The sequence below is a fragment of the Camelus dromedarius genome, chromosome 15, assembly GCF_036321535.1.
Source record: "Camelus dromedarius isolate mCamDro1 chromosome 15, mCamDro1.pat, whole genome shotgun sequence".
Classification (NCBI taxonomy): domain Eukaryota; kingdom Metazoa; phylum Chordata; class Mammalia; order Artiodactyla; family Camelidae; genus Camelus; species Camelus dromedarius.
In genome coordinates this window covers 48,611,515-48,638,700 of record NC_087450.1, presented here as the reverse complement: position 1 = coordinate 48,638,700, position 27,186 = coordinate 48,611,515, and the positions used below count along the sequence as shown (strand labels likewise).

At 42.8% G+C, this 27,186-nt stretch overlaps 1 protein-coding gene across 1 annotated transcript in view; it reads right to left on the bottom strand.

Annotated features, from left to right (window-relative positions):
* Window positions 1-321: 321 nt before the first annotated feature.
* Window positions 322-27,186, bottom strand: part of LOC105095726 (uncharacterized) — a 433,324-nt gene continuing 406,459 nt past the window's right edge. The window contains exons 6-7 of the mRNA XM_064494705.1: window positions 19,710-19,794; window positions 322-448 (exon numbers count right to left, since the gene is read on the bottom strand). Of these exons, the coding sequence (XP_064350775.1) occupies window positions 19,723-19,794 (72 nt within the window). The 3' untranslated portion in view covers window positions 322-448; window positions 19,710-19,722. The remainder of the gene's footprint in view (window positions 449-19,709; window positions 19,795-27,186) is intronic.

The following is a 27,186-nucleotide window of genomic DNA, read 5'->3' as shown; positions in this document are numbered from 1 at the left end:
AGTGCTTCCAAAATCAGAGTCCTGGCCTTAAGCTTTTGGATTTCCCTGTCACCAGGCTCCCCTTCAGATCCTCATCAGGTCATACTCTCTCCCCTAACCCACTCCTAGGCCCTGCCCTCGCACCCCCCCCCCTCCTGGGGCCCCACTTCACAGCCACCTGTCTTGACCTGTGCTGCATACTGTATTCTTAGAGACCCAGGGCTTTCCCAGCTCCCGTCTGCATGATGCTGTGATAACCTGCTAACAATGCCACACGCGCTGTACACGCTAAGGAGACATCAGGCACCTCAGGAAAAAAAATAATCCATGTGGTCCGTCATTACAGGAAATTGATGGGCGGCACACATCAGACGTGGCTTACGCAGGCAGCAGTGTGTCTCTGTAAACCTCGGCTCATCCGCACGCTGGGCTAAGGAGCGCAGTCTTTAGCAAAGAAACCTCAATCCCCCTGCATAACAACAAAACAGCACTTGCCTCAGCTCAGTGAGAAAATTCATAATGCGAATGTCTGATGGGGAATGAACTGACGTGGTTTATATGGTCTGTTTTATCAAACACCCACTCCTGTGACTGCATTCTCAGCAACTTTACGACATGGAGTAGGAGCCCTCCCCAGCCTGTCTCCTGACTCCCTCTCCAGCCTCACTCATGAGAACTCCTCCACACGCTCCCCACCCTCAAACCAGCTCCTGGGTTCTATCGTCCTTCTTCTAAATTGATCATACAGTTCTCTTTGCCTTGTTTTCCCTGAGACCCCTTTCTCACTTGATAAACGACTATGCAACTTTCAAGATTCAACTCAGATGTCACTTCCTCAGTGAAGCCTTTCTGACTGCACATCTCCTAGCAAAATGCCAAGTATCCACAGCAGGCACTCAGCGTAGACCTGTGGATCAAATGACTGTATTTTAGAATCTGTTCCATTGATTTTCTTTTTAGACCTCTAAGCCATAAGGCTGTTTTTTTTTTTTATTTATCCAAAGCCAACCCCCAAATTTAAAGTTTCAAACTAAACATATAGCAACAGATTCAACAGTGTTTTTTGTAAGTGTAGGAACTGCTCAGTCCCATCACTGTGTACATTGATCTGGGTATTGGAACAAAAATCCAAATATTAACCTGTGTTCTGATATTAGTATTTAGGTGTATTTCAAATTGTGCAATAGCTATATTTCTAAAATATTAAGTCATATTTTAAATGACTAAGACTACTAGTTTGAGAGTCAAAGGAAAACACTTTTGTAAAATAAAACACTTCCTAATATGAGCAGTCATTCTCAAATGTATCTAGTTTGTAAATTTAAATTCTGGCAAATCCACCTTCTCCAAATCAGGATCCACCATCATAACTGCTTGTCACTGAAAACAGAAATCTAAGTGTGCAAATTTATAAAAGGCAAGAAAATAGGATAATTTGTAAGAAGATGTAGAACTGGGCAAAATATTCCTAGTTATTTTCATTTCTTTCCTTAAAAACAAGAAAGCAAAACAAAAATACATGCAATTAAAAAGTACTAAAATCCTCTCATATCATTTATTGCATTCAAGCTCTACAAAATCACTACAAATAGGCAACAACTGTTTCATAGGTGGAGAAAGTAAAGTCCAGAGAGAGGAAAAGCAAACAATTCCAGGTTATATTGTGTCAAAGCTAAAACTGAGTCAGGTTTGGGAACCTCCAGTCCTGTGCTCTTTGGAGCTCTTCCATAGAGAAGAAAGCCAAGTCCCATAGTGTAGCTGTAACATTTACAACTTGAGTTGATTTCTGAAACCTTCATCAAATGAGCTTTAGTGAGAAGTTTCATCTGTCAGTGGGAGAGAACTGTTTACTCAGGAAACCTTGATAAGAACAACACAATTGTAAGACATTGTAAATAGGCAGACTTCACTTCAAAAAAAAAAAAAAAAACTCGTGGAATACACTAAAAGGGATATTTCCCACATAATTATAATCGTTGATGTAAAAAAAATTGATATATGCCAGAAACCGTATCCTTATTTCAACCTGCATGACAACCTGCACAGCATGTAATACTATTCATATTTTATAGATGAGAAATTGAGGCTGAGAGAAGTTACTAAATTTTCCACGTTGACACAAAAGATTCACCAGTGTGTCGTCTCGCTGATTTTTGGTGTTAAGCCTGGGATAGTGAATGTTCTTGACAAACATTTCTGAAAGAATGAAGGACTGAATAAATGAATGGATGAAGCGGTAAAGCTGCGGTTTGACTCAGGTGTGTCTGCTTCTGAAGGCTCTCCTTTTTCCCTTGCAGCATACTCTTCGCTTTATAAATAAATGTATTGCTGGCTTCTTTAAAAGAGAGAATGTTGCATATAAATTTTCGGAAGATGACGTGCTATATGGAGGGAAGCCTGGATTGTAAAATGTACTCCATACTGGTGACATTAAGACGTGCCAAGTCTGAGTTCCACTCCTGCCTTTAATCATTCAATTGGCTTGTCTGGTTGGTGAGTGAGTCACTCTAGCCCCTCCTCTCCTTTGGCTCCACAGACTCCATCACCACTCTCCCTGGGGTCTTTCCCTACTCTTCAGGGCTCCCCTTAACACTCAAATGAATGCACTTGAGTATACCCTGTCTGTAGGAGTCTGTGTCAGGACCATGGGCAGCTTCAATCAGATAGCTATTTCCAGTAAGAAGAGATGGCCAGTGATAGGTGAATGCAACTCATTCCATCACATGAAGGACTGAAGATACTGACTTGCCATAAATGGAACAAAGAGAAGGGAAAGCCTTTTCCAAATCATGAATTCCCGAAAGCAAATCAAGAGGTAAGGTAAAAGTGCATTCTTTTTAAAATCAGGGATTGTCTTCCACACCCCTGGGTCCTTTGCTACAAATTCTCAGTAAGCAATCCGAGACAAGTTCAGAAACCAAGAGAAAACAGAGAGAGGGGAGACAGACCACTGCAGCATGTCACCATTGACCCTCATAAGGACAGTTAACCTTCCTGCCAGCCTGCCTAGCAAGTAACCCTGCTTCCTCCCTATTTTCGCCAAGGGTTCTCAAGTCTATTACTATAATGTGCAATGACTCCGGACTCTCTGACTCCATCTCCTAAGCCCACATGTTGTCAGGAGACAAAGGACCCATGTGTTGCAAAGGCTCACATGAAGGTACACAATTACCAAAGACCATGAGAGGCACATGGAAATACAGGGCAAGGCTAACGAAGTAGAGAGAAGAGATGGTCTTGCAGAACACCACTTAATGGAAGAAAAAGCAGTTCATAAGTAAAGTCACAGCACAAAACTACATTTCCAAAGCCTTTTGGCTTCACACTCTGCTTTGCAAAACCTTTGCACCACAGACTATCTCTAACAGCCTGAAAGTACCACCTACCCCATCACCAGCGTGAATTGGGTTTTCTCCAGAAAGAGCGATGCCGCAATGCAATCTGGTGTTTGTACAGAAAATACAACAGCAGAGGAAGAGGGAGGCACACACCAGAACATCTGCTCAGAGACATCATCTGAGAAACAGTCAAGCACTCTCAGGACGGAAACATCTGCACAGCTCCACATTCCAGGAGCCTTGAGTTGCAGGGAAGGGGGAACCTAGAGAAAAGAGCAGGGAGAGGTAGGACTCAAATGAAAAGGAGATCAGAAATTAAATGATTCAGATGACGTGGAAGGAGATACTGAGAATAAAGATGCAGAGGGTAAGGAAGGAGAAGGCTCTCTGGACACGCTGTTTTGGTAACTGGATGGGTAAATGGATGAGGTGTATCTCCCTAGATGACACACCTCACCTACCTCTGCATATACCTCTATGTTGACAGCTCCTAAACTTATATTTTAGATCAAACATTTTCCTTTGTTTAGATCTACATAACCAACACCATTTCTGCTTCCTCACAGGTACCATGATTAATAGTTCCCAAACTAAGACTGACTGGTCTACATCTCCAGAGGCTGCCCCTTCCCATCTTACTCCAGGCTGTATGAAATGCACCTCTGTATTCCCATAATTTCCAAAGCACCATGTTGTTATAGTTCTCATCACAGAACATTTTAGTTGTGTATTTACCTCTCTTCCCCAAAGACTTGAGCCGTTCAAGAATTGGAAATGCCTCATTCATATGGATCTAAATATAAGGTAGGCAGTTAATGTCTCCTGAATGAAAAGACGTACAGCCTAGTTAGAGACACCATCATCGCATGTCCCACAGGAAGTCATCCTAAATGCCTCCTCTTCTCTCACTCTCACGTCCAGGTGGCAAAGTTGTATATTTACTTACCTTCTACATAACTTTTGAACATTTTGTACATTTCCATTTTTAACCAGTCTCTCCCCAACCCTAACCATCCAATTTTACCACCCCCACCCTGTTTCAACTCTAGAAGATCTAGAGGCAGTTAGTGAGTAAAAAAAAGGAATTTAAAACCCTAATTGTTCAATACAGAAAAAGACAAAACCCTCTTTCTACACAGGTCAACAGACCAAAAACTCCCAAAGCAAAAGGAGAAAAGATCTATTAGCTTTACGTATGTGGTACTGATTATTAATGGAGCTGGGCATTCTAGTTATTGAACAAAGACTAAGGGACTAGACTGACTATAAGAACTTTAGTTTCTAAAGAGAGACTAGAGAAGCCATAGAACTTTCCTTGCATTTTATCTAAAGAGAAGGAAAGAACTACAGGAAGGATATGAAGGGATAGAGGGAGATTAAAGTTGCCATATTGCTGTGTTCTATAAGTTCTGCTTATTCGACACAACATTTCCCTAATTTGTATGAAAATATTTTAGAGTTCAGTTGAGTTGTAGTTAAGTAGTTAACATAATTCCACGGTTTACAGGAATTTAGTTACAATAAGTTTTATTTTGACTTGGCATCTTTCCAATTAGGAAGCTAGTATGTCTCCTCTCCCATGTCTCAAGCAATTTGAGGGCCCTTGGGTAGCTCATGGGTCCTGTGCACTGTGCCTGCAGAGCCTAACAATAAATCTGCATGGACTCACTACACTCACTCAGCCAAAGTGCACTTTCAAATCTGTAAGTTGGAGCATATCGTTCCTCTATCCAAAGTTCTTCCATTAATCCCAGTCACCTACAGGATAAAGTCTAAATTCCTAAACAGGCAAGCATGACCTTTAGAGCCTGGCCCCAGGTTCCTCTCCAGCCTCATCTCTTGCCACTATATGCCACCATGTTCCACCATTGTGGGAATTCATGCAAATGCACACATGAAGGCACTTTAAACATGTTTTTACATTGTCTAGAATTTCCTTCCCTGTCTCATGTATCAAGTGAAAGTCTTTATCTTTTTTTAAGATAATTTATGTATATCACTAACTCTCTGAAACCTTCCTGAATCTCCTTCCCCACCCCTAGTCATAGGTTATCAGCCATCCTCCTACTGTGGCTTTCATCACATGCACCTGGAGACATACCTGTTACACGTCTGCCGCAGCATCTGCACGGGGAGGATAGGGATGAATTTTATTCAGTCTTGTTTCTCAAGCGTTAAACCTAAAACTCCACATGTATTAGTGACTAAATAAGCTTTTGTTGTACTAGCACACAAAGGAACATAGTTGCCTATAGTGACAATGTAAATTACAATGATTTGGAGGCTGTAAAGAATATACTCATTAAAAGGAGGAAGTTTAGGCCCAACTAGGTGAAGAGGCTTTACGAGAAAAGGACTTCAAATACATGATTATGTTAATGATTTAAATCCCGGAGAATGTGAAGGAGACACAGAAAATTACAGAAAAGCAAATATTATTTCAGGCTAAAGAGGAATAAGATTGATTCTACACTCTAGAGATAGGTTGTCTTGACATCAACCCCTGGCAAGATTCTATAAAATACATAATTTGGTTATGTATGATTCGACTGAATTTATAGAAGAAACAACAATTACTAGAAGCTAGCATTTCTCTCCTTTAAAAAAAATCATGTCTAAAATCACTATTTTCGCTTTCTCTACATTATTAGTCTGATAATTCAGGACCATGAGGTAGCTATAAATAAAAATTTGTCAAACCACTTACCTGGATCATCACAATATTGTCTTAAATAAGAAATAGAAATACTGAAATATGAGTTAATTCAAGTACTTTGACACAAAAGAACCCTCCCCTCTCCATTGATACCACAAGTCTAACCTCAAGTAAGAAGCAACAGTATTCTACCAGCTGGGCAAGAGGAGGAGAGAGACACCCTGTGTGATGTGTTCACACTAAGACTACTGAAAGCTAAAGGTTGAACAGCAACACTGAGAAAAAGCCTTCAGCACCATCCCCTCCCTACCCAAAGCACGAGTTAAAACAACTCATCTCTATTCAACTTTAAAGGCAACATTACACCAGAGGTAACTATAGTAAGAACAACTACCAAAAAAAAAAAAAAAAAATTCAGTTGAAATACTACCAGACTGATTCAATCCTCTACACTAGTGGCCTAACAGAACCTTTTGTAAATAATGCTTACTTCAGTCTTTTCTGTTTTTCAACATACCATCTCTGACATTTAATCAGAAACAGTGAGACAAACAAAAAAAGCAATGAAAGGAACCCATTGTCAGCAGATAAAGTAGTCAATAGAAGCAGACTTAGGGATGACTAGAACTATTGGATAGGGACATTAAAGTAACTAAAATTCTTATTTAAAGGATCCAGAGCAGTGGTCAGTTAACGATGGCCTTCAGGACACAAATTCAACTTGCTTCTTATCTTTGTAAATAAAATGTTATTGAACACAACCACACTCATTCATTTACAATTATATGACTACTTTTGAAGTACTATGGCAGAGAGACTATAGACTCTGTAAAGCCTCAAATATTTACTATCTGCCTTTAAAAAAAAAACCTGCTGATCTCTGATCTAATGAAAAAGGTTGACAATATGCATAAACAAATAGAGAATAACAACAAAGAGATGGAAACTGTCAGAGTCAAATGAAAATGCTACCAATAAAAATTATATAAATGATGAAAAATTTCTTTGAAGAGCTCATCCATAGGGTGAAGACAGCACAGGAATAAATTAGTTACTTGAAAATATGTCAATGCCAATGGAAATCACCCACAGAAAGATAAAAAAGGGAGGGGGAAAAACAGAATAGAAAATCCAAGAAGAGTAGGAAGTACCAAATGGTCAATGGAAATGTAACTGGAGTCTCAGAAGGAGACAGATAGAACAGAATAGAGGAAATGTTTGAAGTGATAACGAAAAAGAATTTAGCAGGCACTGTCACCTAGATTTACAGTTCGTTAAATGACTATGTCCTGTAATCTAAAGGGTTAATTAATAGGATAACATAACTTGGACCGAAGACTTCCATAATATAAAACAGAGTTCTGATTTTCATCCTGTCCTTTATATATTTCTGCTAATGATTTATATGAAATTGTACGTTTACTTTTTTTGTATGATGTTGACCTAAGACACAAAACAAATCACAGTGAGTGGACGAAGTCGAATCAACAGTATCTAGGTAGGCTTTCTTGTACAATGGGCCAAACTGTAAACATAACCACAAACATTAAATATGTAACACAAACCTGTAAAAATAGAAGAGGCTTGGCTTAATTACATTACATATCCAAGGTACAATGGATTTACATGAAAGGGAGTCCAATACAAACCAGTATCTGTGTTTGATGACTCCCAAACAAACGGACATACTCCCAAGTAGCACCTTGGGAGAGGTACAGAGATACAGAATTTACAGCAATCAAAGAGTCCTTTTCTAGTCTTCAGCTAACCTACTGAAATTGGTGAACCATTTGACAACTACATTCTTAATAAGCAGACAAACTACACTGTATTCAAATGTAGTGGCAAGAATGATTGAGAGGATTTGAAATCACATCAACTAAACAAGAGATGTTTAACTTGAGAAAAGTCAATGCAATCAAGACATGAAACAATTCTCACAAGTAGAAAAGGAATTAAACTTGTTTAATATGGTTTCAGGAGACAGAATTAAAACATGATTAGAAATTCCAGGAAATCAAACTGTAGTTTGATCACTGGGAAACTTTCTGACAGAGCTATCCAAAAGTGGAATAGACTGCCTTATAAAGAAGTGTGCTTCCCATCACTACACATGTCCACATAAAAATTTTATGATGCAGAGAAGACTAACCATAGGATTAGTGTTTATGCACAAGACCTTCCCACCTGAACATTCTACATTTCTATAAGTCTAGAAAGAGGAAGCCATATGGAGAAGAGAAAAGGGAAATGAAGATGGTGGTGGGACTAGTCACTAAAACAGGATTAGATTTGTCAGGGAGGAAATCTCACATTTCATGTTGATTTTGAAGTGCCTGTCAGATAACCTGTCAGAAATGTTAAGTTGGCAATTAGTTACATTGTCTGGAGTTTAAAGGAGAGGTCTGAGCTACAGATAAGTTTGGATACATTCACTGCATGCTGCCCAACAGAAATATAAAATAAATTAATTTTTAATAATTTATTTTGTTTAACACAATGTATTCAAAATATTATCAGTTTAGCATACATTGATATAAAAATTATTAATGAGATAAATACATTCTTTTGTTGTTGTTTGTAGTAAGTCTCCAAAATCGGTTGTATTTTACACTTTTATTACATCTTAATTCAGATGCCCACGTTCCAAATGCTCTATGGCCACATTTAACTAGTAGTTACCATACTGGACGATACAAGCATAGATGATCGTTGAATTCTTTAAAATAGATAAATATAGGGGGAAAAAAAACTTCAGGATTAACATTGAGAAAACCACAAAAGAAAATAAGATACCACAAACAAAGGGGCAAAACCTCAGGAAGTGTATTGTTATGAGAGCCAAGAGAAGAGAGTGAAGATGTGTAGGATCAGTTATGTTAAATTCTGCTGAAAGTTCAGGACTGAAAAAATATCTGTTAGATTTAGAGATGCAGCAGAACTGGGTGCCAATAGCCGGACAGCAGCTATATGACAGTGGATTGAATAATGACAGTTTGAACTCTGCCAATCTCAGAATGAGGAGCAAAGTGCTCATACATTATGGTTCTCGGCCCATTGTGCCAAGGGCCTTGGATCTCTGTTGGTTAATGCATTAAAGGTAAAGAACAATTGGCAGGCTTCAGGGCTCCATCTCAGGAGACTTCCATGCAAGGTGCAGAAATGAAAGGGCTGCAATGCCTCCCTTCTATGCACATCACGTTCTTTTGTAGTAGATTCTTTTAAAAGATGTAAGCTTTCTTCCTATTCTTCGGTCACAATCTGGTTTAAAAATTGTTCAAAAGCATAAAATAAGGCGTTTCATCCTTTAAAAGGATTCCCTGGACATCTTTGGGCAAGGATGGGATGTGGGAGCATCTTCATGCATGGTTCTGAGATACTGATGGTGACTCTTCAGAACTGACAGGTAGGCAAGAGGTGAATGGTGCCACTGTGGTGGCCACCAGGGAACAAAATGTGTTCGTGTGACCTAGTCTCAGCTCCATTCAGGTAGACTTCCCTAAGCCCCATCTCTAAGACACTATTAAATAAACTGTACCTGTATATTCTCCCAACCACAGCAGAGACATAGCTAGGTCCCCTAACACTCTCACTTAGGGGGCCATCTCCAATAGGCTTTATCATTGCTATCAGCAGAGCTGCCTCCATTGGCCAGAGGCCCCCAAACTACCACCATTACAAGCAAGCACATCCTCTGGAGAAGAAATGGGATGGAAGAAAATGAGATTTTCAGAGACAACATGTCTTAGGCCCTGATGCAATCTCAGTCCTGAAGCATTAGACTCTCTGAACAAAACTTTAGGTTGAGGCCAATGGGTTCAAATGAAGATTCAATAAAGATTCTATTATATGGCCTGTTTGCCTTCAGTTGATATAAGGCAAGTCTGTGCTCATTCAATTACTTGTACATCATGGTATAAAAATGAGAGAGATCTGAGTTCTAGCTCTGTGTGATACTGAGCAAAGCCAATCCCTTCTCTGGGCCTCAGTCATCTCACCCTTTCTGGTTCTGACATGATCATATCCTACCTCCAGTGGTTCAGTGTCCTCAGGCTTCCCTACTATCCCAGGTCCTCCTAGGATCTGTTATCTTGAAAGCTGTTTTCTCCTGCCAGCTTACTCAGAGGATTCATGATGACTGTGGTTGCCATAGGAATGATTCACCTCTCATAAAGGTGGCCGCATGAGATCACAAATACTCAAGAGAGCTAGAAGCGGGGGGAAGTGATATTCAGAATCAAGATAGATCTGCACCGAAGGCAGGTGACAGCTTAATGAGAGGGGGATAAAGTCTGTGCATTTTCTGTAACTCTCGTGGGCATATGAACTTCTCTGAGAGCGTAAGTGCAGATCCACTGTCGGACATGTCTCCCGTGACCCCTCCACAGGAACAGAGCGGAGTATGTAAGCTGCAAGGAAGCAGCCCCCTCTTCGCCAGCCACTTGATGAAGATAGAAGGTCAGGATAGCCTGGGGTGATCCTGGACACCATGCCCTGAGCATCCGCTGCTCGCTGCTTGTTTATGATAATTCACTTGTCACTCACAAGAAAAGGCTAGAGACAATTTTGAAAAGATTTAGTTTCCTACGGAGATTAATACTTGAACTCATTCTTTTTATTCTCGAGGTGGATCATTTGTATTACGATATAATCCAACTGCCAGTACTTCAGTGGTCATTTTCTTCTTTTCTGTCCCTAATAGAACTTCACAACAGCCTACACTCTAATTCCAAACCCAGACTCTGGGTATTGGAACTCAGGTGTGAACTGAACATCCTGCCAATCTCAGTCATAGACTGAGCCCCCTATCCCGGCCATAGATGGCCACTCTCCCGACCCAACCCTAGCCATGGAGAGAACCCTAATTCAGGCTACAGGTAACCCTGTGTGTGGCCAGAGAGGGACCACCATTAACCAGAGCCAGTTATTTCACAACCACCACAGAAGGGAGCAGAGGACAGGAGTGGTGGGTGGTCAGTGCTACCCAGTCCCACAGGGGGCCACACTCTGTTGTGTGTGTGCATGTCTTTCTAAGGATGGGTCAGAGGTATTTTTATTATGAAACATGATACATTCATTTTACAGTTCCCTAGCAGCACAACGCCAATCAGGCGGCTGTAATCCAAGGATTCATCTTCTTTGTTATGAAGGAGCTGGGAGCAGCAGGGTGGGGTGGGAGGACCTCCCAGTGTGAGACAGAACTGACAGTGTGGTTTGAGGATAAGGAAACCAAACCTCTAGAAGAAGGAACCTCAGAGAGTTTGCCTTTCTTTCCTCAAACTCTTTGAAGCAGGAATTCGCCCTATTGCTGCTGCTGGCTTCTCCCTTCTGCATTAATTGCTAGTGTTGATGGATCCAATTTCAAATCATATGGCATGTTCTTGAATCACGCACAGAGCTTGCTCTGTGCACAAAACATTGGCAGTAGAAGACCAATCGGGACAGGAACAATAAACCTTCTCGGGCCACTTCCCCTAGCATGTTGGCTAAGCTTTGGAAATGCTGCGATCACTAAGTCAGGTGGTTAGGTCGCTGAGACATTACCCTGTGGCTCATTCCTACTCTTTTTAGCACCTGCAAATTTATTACATAAGATATTATTTTGTACTCAATTTAATTAGTTAGAACTATTTGTAGTCATTTGAAACACACTCCATGTTGATTAAAATAATTAGTGTAGGGCTACTAAATATTTACCTAAGATATGAATCCAGGGGGAATTTGATAAATTTAATTAGCAAGAACTAATTATTGTTATGATAGGAGTTGGGGTTTAATAAATATAATTACAGAGCACAAATGACGGTTTCTTAATTAATAGATACTAGTTGCAAACACAAGAGCCATTATCATGTCTTTATGCAGGACATGCTATTCAGCACACCTTCCAGATGTCAACTCTAGCAGCAATGGTGACTTACAAAAGGGGAGCTCACACTTGTAAGCTGTCAGGCACAGTTTTAAGAGCTGTTGGCATATGAATTCATTTAACTCTTACAACAACCCTGTTGTTATCCACATTTTATAGGTAAGAAATTGAGGCTCAGAAAGGTTAAGTAACTTGCCTAAGATCACACAGCTAGGAGCGGCAGAGGGAGCATTTGATCCCATGCAGTTTAGTTCAAGTGTCCCTGCTCGTAACTACTACTGACTGTGCCTAAACCAACCAACCAAACAACGAAGATAAAAATAGAAAGTGTGAATGTTCAAAAGGGTAGCAACCAAAATTCCCAAGTCCACGTTTCTACTCAAGTGTAAGCGACCTGTTCGACTTGCAGGTATCATTTACAGAATTTTGGAGATTCTACAGAGACCCTGAAGGCAGCTGGCCTTTGGCCGCTTGTAATTGTGCTAGGTTTGGACTGGAAAGGCTGGGGAGCTGAAACCGACGTAAGTGAGCCTCGCTGCCTGTTCACTGGGGCTGCATTCCAAAAGCGGTCTGCGGTGCTCCCTTATCTGGCTCATTCTGCACATGCATCCTTTTGGGGAATTTTCTACCATCATAGCAATTGCAAGTTTGGAGAATCAAGAACATATCAGGGGTCTACTATGTAATAACTTTGCGAAAAGTACAATTTCCACTCCAACAAATCGTGGGCATGTGTCTCATTCAGTTTAGGATATTTAAGGCCGAGAGTCCTTTCACAGCAATCAGAATGGTCTTGAATCACTGCCTATCTGACTAGAGACACAGCAGGTTCTACGTGATCAGACCCCGACCTCTTGCACTCCCTGTTAGGAAACGCCCTTCTTCCCCAAGGGGGTCTGGCTCATTTCTAATGTGATATCAGCGTAGGGCTTTGGTGATGTCCCCGAGTTCTGTTAATGAATTCATAGGGAATGTGCAGACTCTCCCATCACACTCCGCTTGGTGCCATGGATGTATCTATAAGGACAGTGACTCTCACCAGGGGAGAGTTACATAGGGTGATCCATGTCAATGAACCTGCTACAGCACTCGAGCCGTCTTCAGCATTGGCTGCCTATTTTCCTATATTTGTAACAAATGAAAAGCTGAAGACTTTTGAGCCAGTGTTCAGGATCCCACTATAGACGTGTGTTTCAGGACGCCCTGTGGAACAGCGTAACCTGGGCTTGTCCATACTTGTGGTCGGATGAGACATCCATGGGCCAGATGTGAAAATTATCGATTGCAAACCCCAAGTGACAGCCATTGCAGGAGGAAATACAGAGCAGGCATCTCCTCCAAGTCAAATGCTCTGTGCGAGCAGCTGAAACTCATTGCTTGAGCCCACCTATTTCTCAGTGTTTCAGAGTGATGTGGAAGACCACTGGACTTGGCCTGTAAGGCAAGTCCTTGTTTTGTGCTTGAGGCCTGGAATGTGACACAGCTTACCTCCAAGGACAGCCTGGATGGCAGAGATCAGCTTTCTATGTAGATTATGTGACAGCAAAAGTGCATGAAGAGGAAGCCAAACATGTGGGATGCTGGTTAGGTGGAGACTCAGCTGCAATCCTCATGCTCTGCATTTGTGACCAGACTAGACGTCTCTCCTTCAGTCCCCTGGTCTGGAAGCAGCCTTCTGAATCAGCAGGTCTCTCAGGAGGCAGATCAGGTTTAGGGGTACGTTCTACCTCAAATTAATCTCTCAGAAATACCCACATTCTGGCGTGTTTCTAAAGTTCCTCAAGCTCACATCTGCAGCTCGCCTCACTTGTAATTGAGAGAAATCGTTATAAACTTTCCCAAGGTTCTGTGCTGAGTCATACAGCAGTGACCTTTTCCCTTGGTTATATGCTCCTGGATTCTGTCCACTGTTCAACGGGAGCTCAACCCAAGGAATGAGATTCTAATGAGCCCCAGGGTCAAGTTCATTGCACTTTGTGTGTAAAACTCTTCCTGTCCTTGACACCATTTTTACGTAACAATGGTATGTAAAAGTCAGTGCCTCATGCTATGTCCCATTACACACATATTTTGGCCCCCAAATATGATCCAAGGATTTATGAAAGTTGGTCACTTTGTTGTAATTAAAGGAGTCATTGGATATCAATAAAACCAGCTTGCTAAGTGAGAACTAAGGGAGGTCTAAGATGGAAAGTGAATTGTGAACTTCACACTAGCAGAGGTGGGACCAGAACTCAAGTCTTCTGATCCGCATTCAGTGCTCCTTTCATCGTATGCAAAGTGATGTAGAACATCATTCTAAGAACACAGCCTCACTAACTGCCATTTTGAAATCCCGACAATGTTTGGAATGCATGTTCTAACTTCTTCCAAAATGACTAAATTATTCACATTAGCCACATGAAGCAAGACCGTTAGACTCAATGTAAGCACCCTCGGGCTTTTTCCCAGGGAGAAGGCTTTGACTGGCTATTGGAGACACCATTCCCCAGACCCCAGCTCGTATTCTTGCCCAGTGTCCTTCTCATCAAGAATGCTGTCTTTCACCTGTGCCTTTCAGGACACTGGGAAGTATCAGGGCTTCATTCATGGGGCAAATGGGTAATTGTTACCAAGAATTTGAAAGGACAGCATTACGGGGAGATTGCAAAACCCAGATTGTCTAAGGCCTGGGGCTTTCCATTCAAAGTGGAGTTCTGGAAGGTCTGGATTGGTGCCAAAGAGCAGAACAAGCCTGTAGAACACCTCTGTCGGGCTCAGCTTTGTTTGGAAGAAATGGTATTTCTCCCTCCGCTCAATCCTGAAACACAGTTTAATCTAAGGGGGGCAACACGGGAGGGGAAGCAAAGAAGATGAGAGAAACCAATAAATAGTAATAACAGGAAGCAGGAAAAGACAGGCCTGGATGTGCAATTCTTTTTGTGCCTGTTAAATGAACTCTGGTGGGGATGAGGAGAGAGAATTATCCTATTTATATATTGAAAGGAATTTTAAATATGCATAGGCAGGGAGAGAGGATCCACAAGAGATTGAAATGCAAAACACAGCATGGTCTGTGCGTCTCCCCTTCTATCTCCCAGCACCATTAGCAAGTTTCCTTGCACCAGTTTCTGGAAAGCTCCTTCTAAAACTCAGAGCCGCCCTTCTGCTTACTCAGCATTTCTGTCTTAGAAAAGCAATTCTATTTTTATAAAGAAATGGGCCTTCACTTGCAAAACACCTTGTAAATGTATTCATACAGGAACACAGCTCACACTTCTACACTGATGCACACACACGTCCAACCAGGCCATTCACACACAAACACACAGGCACACACACACAAACACACATACACACCCCCTTCTGTGCCACAGTCTCCTGGCTGTTTGGCAGACAGTGTAGGTCCATAGAATGCACATGGAAAGAACATTTCATGTTATCATGCAGGGAGACAAGGGAGCATGGATTAAAGGGCATGGGAACCGTCATCATTCAACTGCTCACAATACTTTGAGAACATGTAAAAGACAGAAAACTGGCCATATTTCCCCATTAATATACTCTGTCCACATTGGAAAAGCAGTCCTTTGTCCCACACAAATCTCCCCTTCCTTACATCTCCCCACTCACCATCCCCACCAAGCACACACTACCTGTTCTAAAGTGGCAGGAGCTACTGTCCTCAGAGGCTTCACTGAGGAGAAATGAAATCCTAGAGCAGCTGCTGCTGTCTCCCCTACAGCAGACCAACACACCTTAAGTCCAAAGTCAAAGTCCTGAAAGAGAGAGGAACTGCCGCATAAAAACAAGACCTTTGTAAATCATCCTAATTTTCCCCCACCCCGATCTCTCCCTTCTTCTCTGTATCTCACAGCTTCACACAAGGTCCCTGGCCCTCTTCATGTCTGTTGATTTGCAGGATTGAGTCACTGACCTGGGTGTTACTTTGGGAAAGTTGCCATCCTCTGGCTACTTATAAGAGAGAATATTTTTAAATTATGACATTTGCTAATTAGAAAGTCAAGACCTTCAGATTTTTATAACAGGCTTCCAATCAATAATTCAACACAGCAGAAAGGGGAGAGAGGGAGGGATGGATCGTGAGAGCACATTCAATATCGCCATGTTAGCACACTGTTTGTTATGTGTGGAATCTTCAGGTAGGCAGACATCTTGGACAATCCAGCCATGGGGCTTGGCCATCCATCCAAGATCCAGGAAGAAGCCCTTGGCCAAATTCCTGACCTGTTTGCAGGCCCAGTCACATTCTGCAGGGTTTGCCTGGCTAATATCTCTTTCTCCTGTAAGTTCAGCACCACTTCCTCTAGAAATTTGTCCCAGATGCTTCCCTTTTAACATTTGAATAATGGCCGTCTGGAGGGAGAGGGCTGGGAGGATAGGAAAGATGATGAATTCCACATGGAGACACTGAGACATGTGGGCTTTGTGATTTCTGTGGAAAACCAGGTGGTGAAAGGTAGTGCACGGTTGGTTCTCTCTGCTTGGATATCAGGGCAGAAGACTGGGTTCAGGAGCAACTGGGGAGCTCCCAGCACATGACTTGTCCTGAAGGGAAGCCCAGGACTGGTGCATCCCCAGGCAGCCACGAAGCAGAGGGGAGGTGCCCAACTCTCGAACTCAGAAGAAGGAGATTAAGTCAGAGCTCTGCGTGAACAGTTTTCTGTAGGCCCAGATTAGTGATACCAGGCAATATGAAGCATCATTGCCATAGTTACATTAATGTAACATTTCTGAGAATCCAGGGAAGTGCCCACATCCATGTTAAGCTTTCAGGCAATCAAAGACCGGATTTTTTTTTAAAGCCTGAAAATGGTATTAATGTGTGAAAAACACTTTTTAAAAAACCACCGATATCTTGAGAACAAGTGAGAAGGACATTTCACCAGGCTGTCTACAGCTCACAGCTCCAGCCTGAGCACAGGCTTGTGAAGACATACAAGAAAGGTGCCTTTCTCCCTGAGGAATTAGCACCTGAATCATTCACTGCCTTGAAGGGTGGCACCTGCCATAGAAACAGTTCTTCCCTCGGCTGCCATAAAATGCCCACGTTCCTTTAGTGCTGATGTGCAGGTGAGAGGCCGAGGGAGCCCAAAACCCAGGTCTCCATTTAGGCCTGGTTATCACTAACCTACAATGGACCAGTGGACGGACCGAATCAAAACTACAACAGCCATCTCTCTGGGTGACTTGATATGTGCGTATTCCATCATCTTTACAGCTTTCCTTGGAATTCAGGCTGGGATCATGATGCTAAGGGATCTCTTCTCCAGTGGAAGCAGGACTATAGTTTGTCCAAAATAAAGCCATGGTCCAATTAGATGGAGGGAGGCCATGGAGGACTTAAGCTTCCTCCCCTCAATTTCCATTTATTTACATTTGCAGAGCCTTGCAGGCCCCCTGCTCTGAGTTCTGTTTCTGACAGTGCTATCAAAACCTGCTTTAACTTTTTACATGCAGTTGGCCGACCTGTGGCTTTCCATGCTGCTCATTTCCCATGGTCCAGATGAAGGATTACCTCTCTCATGATGGCTGACGGTGCCAATGAACTAACACCACCTTGACACGCATGGGAGCCCTCCTAGACCCTTCCCCTGGCCTTCCATCCAGGTACCACATATGTTCAAGAGGACAGTATCCTTGACACATCGCCCATAGCCAACCCCCCCCCCCAGCTCAGAGCCCCATGCTTTCTTATCAGAATATGAAATTTCTTTGTGTTTAGCTAATTCTCTCTGATCCTTCTCACATACAGAAGCAGAATGAGCTTTCTATAACATACATCTATAATATACATTCTTTAACCCCACCATTGGCTTCCCATACATACAGGATCAAGTGCTAGCTCCTGCTCATGGCTTACAAGGCCCCCATGATCTGGTCCCTCCCTCCCTTGCCAGATGTAACCCCTGAGTAGGAAAAATGTGCCAGACAACTAAGGAGTTGGTTTATTATGTCTATTGCAATAGGAAGAACAAATGAGGAAGATAACAAAGAAAAAGGAAGGGGCCTTGAATTTTATAATAGATGCAGGTAAACAAGGGAGTCATGGGCAAGTCCTAAGGAAGTTATAAAGAAGAACTGAGATGGGTCTATCTAGGAATATGTGAAGTCACGGTGGTGGGTTTTGTGGTTAGATTTTCTAGGAACACAGAAAGGTGGGGAGACCTCCTAACAGCCACTGTCTCCGGGAGCACAGGACTCGGGTGAAGTTCAGCACTGTCATCCCATTTCACTCCACTCTGCTTGTCCTCCAACACAGACACACTCACCTGAGTCATTTTCACACCCCTGGGACAGAGCTCAACCTGCCCTCAATGAATGGAAAGCCCTTCTCTGTCTTCCACGACTAACCAGCTTTCAAGGTTCAGTTCAAGATTCGTTCCCTTCTCCATAAAACCTTGATCAGGATCTACTTTGTCCAGTTGTTATAAGGATTAAATAGGGTGATGCCAGTAAGTTCCTTGCATGGGGCACCTGGCGAGTCCGAAGAAACACAGATTTATGAACGCCTCTCCTGGCTGGGCCCTGCAGGCAGAGCTGCCTCCACTGTACCCCACTCAAATCATCTGTCTTCACTCCTGGGACACTGGGACTCGGTTGCTGCCATGAGCTCCTCCTCATGCTGTCTCTTCACACTTTTTACCAACATTTATTAATCCTCACTGGGGCTGCAGCAGTGGACAAGACAGCGCCACTGTCAGCCCGCAGGGAGAACACAGGCTATAGGTGAGTAAGTAAACAATGGCAGTGCCCGAGTGATGCAGGCACTAAGAGGCTAGGTGCGCCTGCTCTGGGGGATAGAAGTAGACATCAGAACCTGACCAGGACTGGGTGCAGGTGGGCTTCTGGGAGGAAGTGATGGCCAAGCTTAGATGAGGGGACGACTGCTCAAATCATAATTCATAAAAGATCTAAAAGATCTAAACACTGGAAGGGGAGAGGGAGGAAGGAGGGGGGAAAATGTCTCACTTCCACTTAGGGCAAGAGAATTTGCCATACGTTTCTTTGCCTTCCTAGTCCACACACATGCACAGACACACACACACACAGACACACAGACACACACACACTTACACACAGGCACATGCAGACACTTCCCTCGTGGCTTATCTTTGTTCTGCCTGTAAGTGTCAAGGTGTGAAGAATGAACCTTTTATCCTACATTTTGGATGGATTGTCTGTGTTTGAATTTTTTGTTTAGGTGCTGATAGGAATCTAAGTCATTAACCTTGGTAAGCACCCCTTTAATTTTTTTTTTCCTTAGAAGGTAAGCAAGCCTAGAACTTTACTTAGAAGAGCAGGGGAAGAGAGTAAGGAGGTCACATGATAAGAACTCAATAAACATTTCCTTCCCTTGTTCCTGAGCCAAACCTTTCCAGCAGCAAGCGTAATGAAGTTTGTGCACTGTGCGTTTAGTAACACTGGTCAGGAAGACACCAGTGTTTTGGAGAGGCAACACACACGGGGATAAACTCCTGGGACTCCAGGGTGATGGGAGTGGGGCTTCTGGTGAGTAAGCGGGGGTGGGGCTCAGGGCCAAAGAAGGAGTGAGCGGTGGTCAACAAAGGCCCAAAACACCTCTCTGGGAGAACTGAATTCTTAAACCTCAGTTTCTCCAAGTCCTCATCCATCTTCCACATGGAGGGATTGCTAATGCCCTGTAGATGAGCCACTTAGTGATAACACTCACAGTACCTGTGGTTGGCTGGGGCCATGGCTGTTACCAAGAGCCAGTCTCAGTTCCCATGGGACACCACCCTTACTCATGAAGAGCTCTCCACGTGCCCTGTTTCACAAGCCGTCCACCATCAGCCTCTGCAGACACACTGTGGGGACTCAGTACCAGCCCAGAAACTCCACTCACCATTAAGCTCAGGTCAGCCCACTGGTCCATCACCTCTGCAGAAGGCAGTTCCACAGCCAGGGATGCACAGGGAATTGTTAAGGATCTATAAGGGAGGTGAGAAAAAAAAAAAAAAAACAGTATAACAACGAGATCAGCTTTATATTTTGCAGGGTCCAATGAAAAATGAGAACATGGGGTTTCTTGTTCAAAAATTTATGAGCAATTTCAAGATGGCAACAGCAGAGCATGAAACCAAGCCCAAGGGCCCTTCTGATCAGGGCCCTATTTGACCAGAGAGGCCACACACCCACTCAGCCGGCCCTGCTTAGAGTCATATAATCCAAATTCCCTATTTTATAGGTGAGAAGACTGAAGCCCAGAAGTAGAAACCACCCTCTTGTTCCAGTCCCACGTCATCTTCATGCTGTCATAGGCCTCCACACAGGGTTTCCGTAGTCACGAACTATTTATTTACCAGCTGTGTGACCCCAGGCAAGTTTCGTAAACTCTTTCTCCCTCAGTCTCCTCATCTTTAAAATGGGGGTAATGACAGTACAGACCTCAAAGATTAGTTGTTGGAATTAAATACAGTAAAGAAGCAGAGAGCTTATAACAGCACATGGCCTACTGTAGCTCTCAATAAGTGATCGTAATTTTAAATATTGGTAATAACTGTAATAATGCAGTATTTCAGTAAGCCCCCCTTTGGTCTCCTTTCTGTATCAAAGGAGGGGACACTTTCTGAGGCCTCCCTTTGCCAACACTGACTTTGAGCATCTCAGGGTGGTCACAGATGGAGGAATTAGGACCAGAGTAGGTCAGCAGGCCCAGAAAAGGCTGGACTCTGTAAAAAGCTGGCTCCAGAAGCTCTGCTCCTGGGACTCTGTAGCATTTACTCCCATCAAAGATGAGGTTGTCTTCAAAAAGAAGGAAGTCGTACCATTTGTGACAACAGGGATGGACCTGGAGGGCATTAGGGTGAGTGAAATAAGCCAGACACAGAAGAAAAACTACTGTATGGTCTCAGTTGTATGTGGAATCTAAAATAATCAAACTCACAGAAGCAGAGAATAAAATGGTGCTTGCCAGGGGCTGGGAGGAGGAGGAAATGTGGAGATGAAGATTGCAGAATGTAAAGTTTCAGTTACGTATGACAAAGAACTTCTGGAGAGCTACTATACAGCACTGCGCCTACCTCTAACAAAACTGTACTGTACACTTAAAATCTGCGAAGAGGGTAGATCTTACGTTAAACATTCCTACCACAAAATAATAATCGTAATTATAATAAAGGGGGTAGAAGGAGGCTTCAGGAGGTGATGGTTATATTTCTGGCCTTGATAGTGCTATTGGTTTCACAGTTGTATACTTATCCCCAAACTCATCAAGTTGTAGACAATAAATATGTACAGCCTTTTATGTATCAGTCATATCTCAATAAAGTGGTTTAAAAAAGTAAAGTTCCTAGAAGATTGGAAAAAAAAAAAGATTGACCTGAGCTGCATGAAGGAGGGCGTCTCAAACTTGTGTCAGCTCCATACAGCAGACCGTCCCAGTGTGCTTGCCAAAAGTTCAGGTGTCTAGATCCCAACACAGACCCAATAAACCAGAATCTCCCAAGGTGGGATCCAAGAAGCCATCCCTACAAGAACCTCTAGAAATTCTTATCTCTAAGAACCACTAAGGCCAGCTGCAGGTGCTCGGCCACCAGCAAGCCCTCTGGGGTACAATGCCTGCGAGAGTGTGGTGTCCCCTTCACTCGTTTGGGCTGTCGAACCCCGTGGTAATCTTGCATGGGCAGGGCACCCAGCAGGCGCCAATTAAAGCATGTTGGTTGGTTGTTGGATGGTTCGCTGCACACATCTCATATCTAACACACAAGAAAGGCTGACTGCTGGGCCAGCTGGTCGCGCCACTCCATCTGGGCCCAGTCCAGGTGGACCCTAGCTGGGGTCCTGAGAGTGATGCAGGGACGCTGAGCATGTCACTGCACACAATGTCTTGCTCTTTGCAGCCTCCAACTGTGTGACATCTCTCCAAATTCTGGAATTTCCTCAACCTTCACAGCTTACTGCTAAAGCTTTTGAGTTGTATTAAAAAAAAAAAAAAAGAACAAGGGGCATTTAAAGCCTTTCTTCAAACAGATTTCAAAAGGATAAGGTGGTCAAAAGGAACAAACTAAAAAAGCACAAACTTTCAGTTATAAGATAAATAAGTTGTGGGGGTATAATGTACAGCTTGGTGACTACAATTAACAATACTATTCTGTATATTTGTATGTTTCTAAAAAAAATAGATCTTAAAAGTTCTCAACACATACACAAAAGGTGTCACTAGGTGAGGTGATGGATGTTAACTACATTTATTGTGGTGATCATTTCACAGTCTCTACATATATCAAATCATTATCCTGTGCCCTTAAGTACAATGTTACATGTCAGTTATACCTCAATAAGACCGAAAAAAAAATAGTCTTCCACCAGATGCAGAAGATCATAAACTGGATTAATATGATGAGTTATTCTGGTGGTTCTTTTACCAACTACCCCAAGCAAATGGCAAATATTCCTCACTGTTCAAGGTAGCCTGCCTGGCCGTTTCTATTCGTCACTCAGAGAAAGAGAGAAGTCTATTTGAAACCAGGCTCTGGTCATTATGGGGGTGGCTGGGTGTTGCTTTCTCATCCTACATTAAGTCTTCCTCTCCCCAGCACCTAAATTTACTTCCTTTTAAAGCACAAAGTTTTCCTTTTAGTTTTTACCTCTTTGTCCGAAAATAAAGCTGTCAGCCCTCATTTTTTTTTTTTGGCTGGAGTCTCTAATGGCCCCAAACTCTGCTCATGGGATGCTATGTTTATAAGAAAAGCACAGGAGGATCATGGGGATGTTGCAGGATACCCTGCAGGAAAGGGTGCAGGGCTCTGAGGAAGTGAGATGGCCCCGGGCAGGGGGGACCTCCATGGGCTCTGGACACCTAGGTGCCTGCTTCAGGACACCTTGAGAGTTGACATCAACCCAGCAAGCCTCCTAGGAGCAGATCCAAGCTTGCTACTCAGTCTCAACACAGCCCCCTGTGTGGCCCAGAGCCACATCTAGAAGCCTGTGCACTGCATCCCTCAGCACCAAATTTTCCCTGTGGACCATGGAGGCAGCCAACATATATATGTATGAAAACAAGCACAGTATGAGAGAAGAAAGATCACAGGCCCACCTTCCCAAAAGCTTTGTTTTTCATTATTTTGGTTCATAGTGCTTCTTACCAAGTTTTGTTTGCTCGTTTGTTTTTTATATTTTTACCTATTGGCTTATACTACTACTATCATATAAGCTTTATGAGGGAAGGACTGTATTTGTTTGTTCACACGTTAAGTACCATAAAACATATAGGTGTTTAAAATGTGATTATTAAACAGATGTATAAAGGAATGGGCTTATATAACCTCCCCAGTCTTAATGGACACCCCTCCCCCAAATGATATCATATGCTATCTAGTTGATATAGAATATTTAACAAGGACTTGGGGGATAAGGAAGTTTGTTGAAATTACTCTTTTAAAAAATCAAAATATACATAAGCCCATTACATTGTTTATTCCAATAAAAGAGACAGGTAACAGTCAAAAAAAGTAAACATAAGAACAAAAATAAATAAACATGACAACAAAAAACTCCTAGAAGAAAACATGGGTGGTAAGCTCCTTGACATCCATCTTGGTGAAGATTTTTTGGATTTGTCACTAAAAGCAAAGGCAACAAAAGCAAAAATGAGCAAATGGGTCTACATCAAACTAAAAAATGTCTCTGCACAGCAAAGGAAACCATTAACAAGATGAAAAGGCAACCTACTGAATGGGAGAACATATTTGCAAATCACATACCTGATTAGGGATTAATATCCAAAATACACAAAGAACTCATACAACTCAACAGCAAAAAAACAATCTAATTTTAAAATGGGCAGAGAATCTGAATAGACATTTTCCAAAGAAGACATACATATGGCCAACAGGTACACGAAAAGGTGCTCAACATCACTAATTATCATGGGAATGCATATTCAAACCACAATGTCACCTCACCCTGTTAGAATGGCTGTTATCAAAAATACAAGAAATAACAAGTGTTGGTGAGGATGTGGAGAGAAGGGAATTCCTGTGCACTGCTGATGGGAATGTTGATTGGCATGGCCCCTAAAGAAAACAGCATAGATGTTCTTCAAAAAAATAAAAATAGAACTACTGTGTGATCCATTAATTCCACTCCTGGGTATTTATCTGAAGAAAACAGAAAACACCAACTTAAAAAGTTATAAGCACTCCCATGTTCATTGCACAATTATTTACAGCAGCCAAGACATGGCAACAACCTAAGTGTCCACTGATTGATGAATGAATATAAAGAAAAAGTGTTATGTGTACACACACACACACACACACACACACACACACACACACACGGGGGGGAATATTATGCAGCCATGATAAAGGAGGAAATCTTATCATTTGCAACAATACAAATCGACTTTGGAGGCACTATGCTAAGTGAAATACGTCAGAGAGAGAGAGAGAAACAAATACCCCATGATGTCACTGATATGTGGAATCCAAAAAAAAAAAAAAAATGCACATGAGGGACAAGTGGCAATGCTCAGAACAAGAAGACACAAGGTCAAGGGAGATGTGCTGAATGTGGATAGGTCTTGGAAGGCGTTAGCTCCTAAGTCATTAACTAAGAAGACACCCTGCCTTCTGGGAAGACTTCCTGACCCCACAGGCTGGGTGTCCACATAGCCTTGAAGACAACACCAATCATGGCACTTGCCACAAGGTATTTTAGCACCTGTGTACTTGCCCGTGCACTTTCGAAATAAAACTATCATTTTATTTGTCTCTGAATCCTTGGGTTCTGGTACACAGCAGGTTCTCATTAAGTGTTGGCTGAACAAATGTCTGAATAGATGAATGGCAGGCTTTTTTAGGTGGAAGGAATGGATTGAACAAAGGCTGGTGGGAAGGAACAGTCTAAGTAGACAGGGAGTGCCTGTTTGCTTGTTGCTAAAAAATGGAAGCTCTGGACAACTCAAAGTTAGAGTGACAAACGGGCTTAAGTCAACAGTCCAAGAAAAGGGCTGCATTAAGAAACCATGCCTTCTAGGCTTCATTACGGCATGAAGGCATCGCTGCTTCCCCAATAGTGTTGTGACAAAATGTACCCATTTCTCTGTCTCCCTCCCTGCGGCTTTCCCTACAGCTTGGAAGACAAGAGGGTTCTAGCCGCCGGGAGGGGAAGGAGGATCCCACTTCAGAGAATGCGATTCTTGGACGCACGCACGTACAGACGCTGGCCGAGCAAGAAGCACTGCCCCACTGTCAGGCCAGGGATAGGCCGGCCACGACACCAGCTCTCCCTCCTGCTCCCTTTTCCTCACAGGATTTCCAGAAAAAACTCTAGTGCTTTCTAACAATAATCTAAACCAGAGGCATCTGCTTTCATCTTTCTCAGCTGAAAGGCCTTTTAAGCTCCCCACTGTTTGTTTTGGTTTATTACTGAAAGGCTAAAACCATAAAAAAAATTATTGTTGTGGGTATTTTCCAGTTGAGATGAAATATTTAACGAGGGCGAGGTGGGGAGGAGGAAGTTTGCTGAAAATACCATTTTTTAAAGGTCAAAAAATGCATAAATCCATTACTTTAATATTGTTTGTTCCCACGAGAGACAAAGTGTTCAGAGCCCTCCCCCGCCACCTCCTCCCCCTAGAGTCCTGGGCACAAACGCATGCGCATTTCAGGTCCACCCTCGAGAGGCACAGCTCCGATCCTCTTACAGCTCCGCTTAGAAGCCTCCTTGGCTCCACCCAGCCAAGAAAAGGAGATCCAGTCTCCGGGCCCAGCACGAAAGCCCCCCCAGGATCTGGCCTGACCTAGTTGTGCACCCTGACTGCACACAGGGTCCTCGCAGCCCTCTCCATTTCAGCCTGTCAGAAAGATACATCCCTGCACATATTTTCAATGTATGGTTTTACCTCTCTGTGTCATATTATCATGCCAGTCTCTGAAATTCTCTCCACGCCTCTCCCTTCTCATCCACGGTGACACATCAAAAGCCGACCCACGCCTTCCATACTTAGCACGATTTCGCCTCCTCCAAGATGTCTCCCCATCACCCTAGTTAGAACCCTTGTGGAGGCAGGTGGCCATGCTGGGCATCTGCTCAGGGCTCAGCTCTACTTTTCGGCCGTGAGTTTCCTAAGAGCAGGGGCCACGATCTGTATAACTTTGTGTCCCCCATCAAACACAATGCCTCCACATAGCTAGTACTCTGTATGTATTTTTTGAATGACTGAATTAATAAGGAAACGAACGAACCAGCCCCTTCCTCTCTGCAGCATTTGCTCCACTATTTGTGCAAAAATTAAATTCTTAGAACATGCCAAAGCATTCTACATAATGGATGCATCTTCTGATTGGATTATAATTAAAATAAGATTTTTTTTTCTTTTTTGGTAATAACATAGTTACCTCCATTGGGAGAAGGGAGATGGCAGATGTAATGGATAATTGATGAACAGTTTGAATGTTGCCATAATGTATATCCTATTATGTTTCCTGTTTCAAAAGAGAGCTTCAGAGGAGCAGCCGAAGAACCTGCTGTTGAATCATCGTCCTCAAGTGTAGGCGGGTCATACAGCACGAGAAAGCTGGAAAACTGAAAGAGCTGGCCAAGGAGGAGGGCGCAGAGCAGGGAGACCGTGGGGCAGAAAGAACGCGGGAGTTCACTAGGAGACTGCAGAGCGGCGTGAAGGTGGGTCCCAGGCAGTCTGAGAGGCAGGGGCTGCTCTGCACAGGTTCACGACCAGCCTCGCCCAGTACATTAGCCATCAAGCACGTGTGACTACTGAGCACTTGTGATGTGGGTAGTGTGAACGAAGACGTGTTGTAAGTACACACATCTTACTGCGAGATTTAGAATGAAAAAGGAAGAAGAATGTGAACTATCTCATAAATGATTTTCTATGCCAATTGCATGTTGAAGTGATAAAACACTGGATATATTGGGCTAAATAAAATATATTATTCACATTAAATTCAACTGTTTCTTTTTAGCTTTTTAATGTAGCCACTAGAAAATTTAAAATTACATATGGGGCTAGGATTTGTGGCTTGGACATTTCTATAGGACGGCATGGTTCTAGACTACGTTTTCTAAACTAAGTAGGATGTCAGTCTCCTCGCCCCCAAGAAAGAAAAAGAGCATCATTCATACTCAAAAAAAAAAAAAAAAGCAGGTGCCTGAGCCAGCTAGCTTCATGGTAGCAGGAGAGTCATTTTCTGGCCAGATGCTCATACAAATTTGTCCAGAGCTCCAAGGCCTGGGACTGCCATCTGAGTCTAAAGAGTAATAAATAAACAGTGTGACTATTACCACGGCCTCAGGGTCACTGACCATCCTAAGCCCCAAGCAGGAAAAGTGCCAGGAAGTATTTGTCATATTTGGAT